The sequence below is a fragment of the Cynara cardunculus genome, unplaced genomic scaffold, assembly GCF_001531365.2.
Source record: "Cynara cardunculus var. scolymus isolate 2C unplaced genomic scaffold, CcrdV1 Un_Scaffold_7940, whole genome shotgun sequence".
NCBI classification, from domain to species: domain Eukaryota; kingdom Viridiplantae; phylum Streptophyta; class Magnoliopsida; order Asterales; family Asteraceae; genus Cynara; species Cynara cardunculus.
Genome location: NW_020203865.1, coordinates 12,789 through 13,850, shown reverse-complemented (window position 1 = coordinate 13,850; position 1,062 = coordinate 12,789). Strand labels below are relative to the sequence as shown.

General features: G+C 34.7%; 1 protein-coding gene across 1 annotated transcript; it reads left to right on the top strand.

Moving 5' to 3' along the window:
* Positions 1-66: 66 nt before the first annotated feature.
* On the top strand, positions 67-486 carry LOC112505023 (the record flags this gene model as incomplete). The annotated part of the gene is made up of 1 exon (XM_025108970.1): positions 67-486. A coding segment is annotated over exon 1 (420 nt), but the record flags the coding sequence as incomplete, so codon positions are not given.
* Between the last annotated feature and the right edge of the window lie 576 nt (positions 487-1,062).

The following is a 1,062-nucleotide window of genomic DNA, read 5'->3' as shown; positions in this document are numbered from 1 at the left end:
TGCGGCGATGAAAAAGTTTACTACAGTTTTGATGAAGCAGAAGATGACAGAAATAACTTCTATCCAATGGAGTTCTTAAACTCGCTGACTGTCAGTGGTTTGCCCCCGCATTACCTCCGTCTCAAAATTGGATGCCCAATAATACTATTGCGGAATATCGATCCCTCTAATGCCTTATGCAATGGAACGAGATTGATATGTAGAGGTCTTCAACAGAACGTAATCGATGCAGAAATAGCTGTTGGTCAGCATGCTGGAAAGAGAGTATTTTTGCCGAGAATTCCTCTTTGTCCATCTGAAGATAACATGTTTCCCTTCAAATTGAAGAGAAAACAGTTACCAGTCCGGCTTAGCTTTTCTATGACAATCAATAAAGCTCAACGACATACCATTCCTAATATAGGTGTGTATCTACCGGAATCAGTATTCTCTCACGGACAGCTTTATGTGGCGTTATCAAGAGGGACATCACGTGAAAATACAAAGGTATTAGTAAAGCCTGCCAAAACAATTCAATCGTGACGGATTCTACACATCAAACGTGGTGTATCAAGAAGTTTTACGCGATTAATAAGGTACAAACGAGTATTTACTATTACATATTTTTTACAACTACGTTTGATATCTATACTATATTATAATCATAAGACATTTCTTACAGGGTATATCTACATATGGATGCTTCAAGTGGTATCTTCTCATAATCTGTTTGTGTCGATTTATATTATTTTAGATGATTATATCTCTGTTTTGTTTAAACATGATTTTTGTTTTTTTTGTTGATCATGAGTTGCATTAAGTGAAAACCATTATTAAACAATCTAAGAGTAACAATTGATGTGTGTTTGGAAATCCGTTAATCGTTCAATTCTCTTTTCAAACCTTCGATTTACAAAAAACATTCGAATCCCGCCGCATTGCGCGGGTATCCAACTAGTATATATATATATATATATATATATATAGGGGCCTAATCAAATGAGAACTAATTAGTTTGTGGTAACTGTGAGAACCAATATTAACCACAAATCAATAGATAAATTAGGAAATTTATAATTTTGG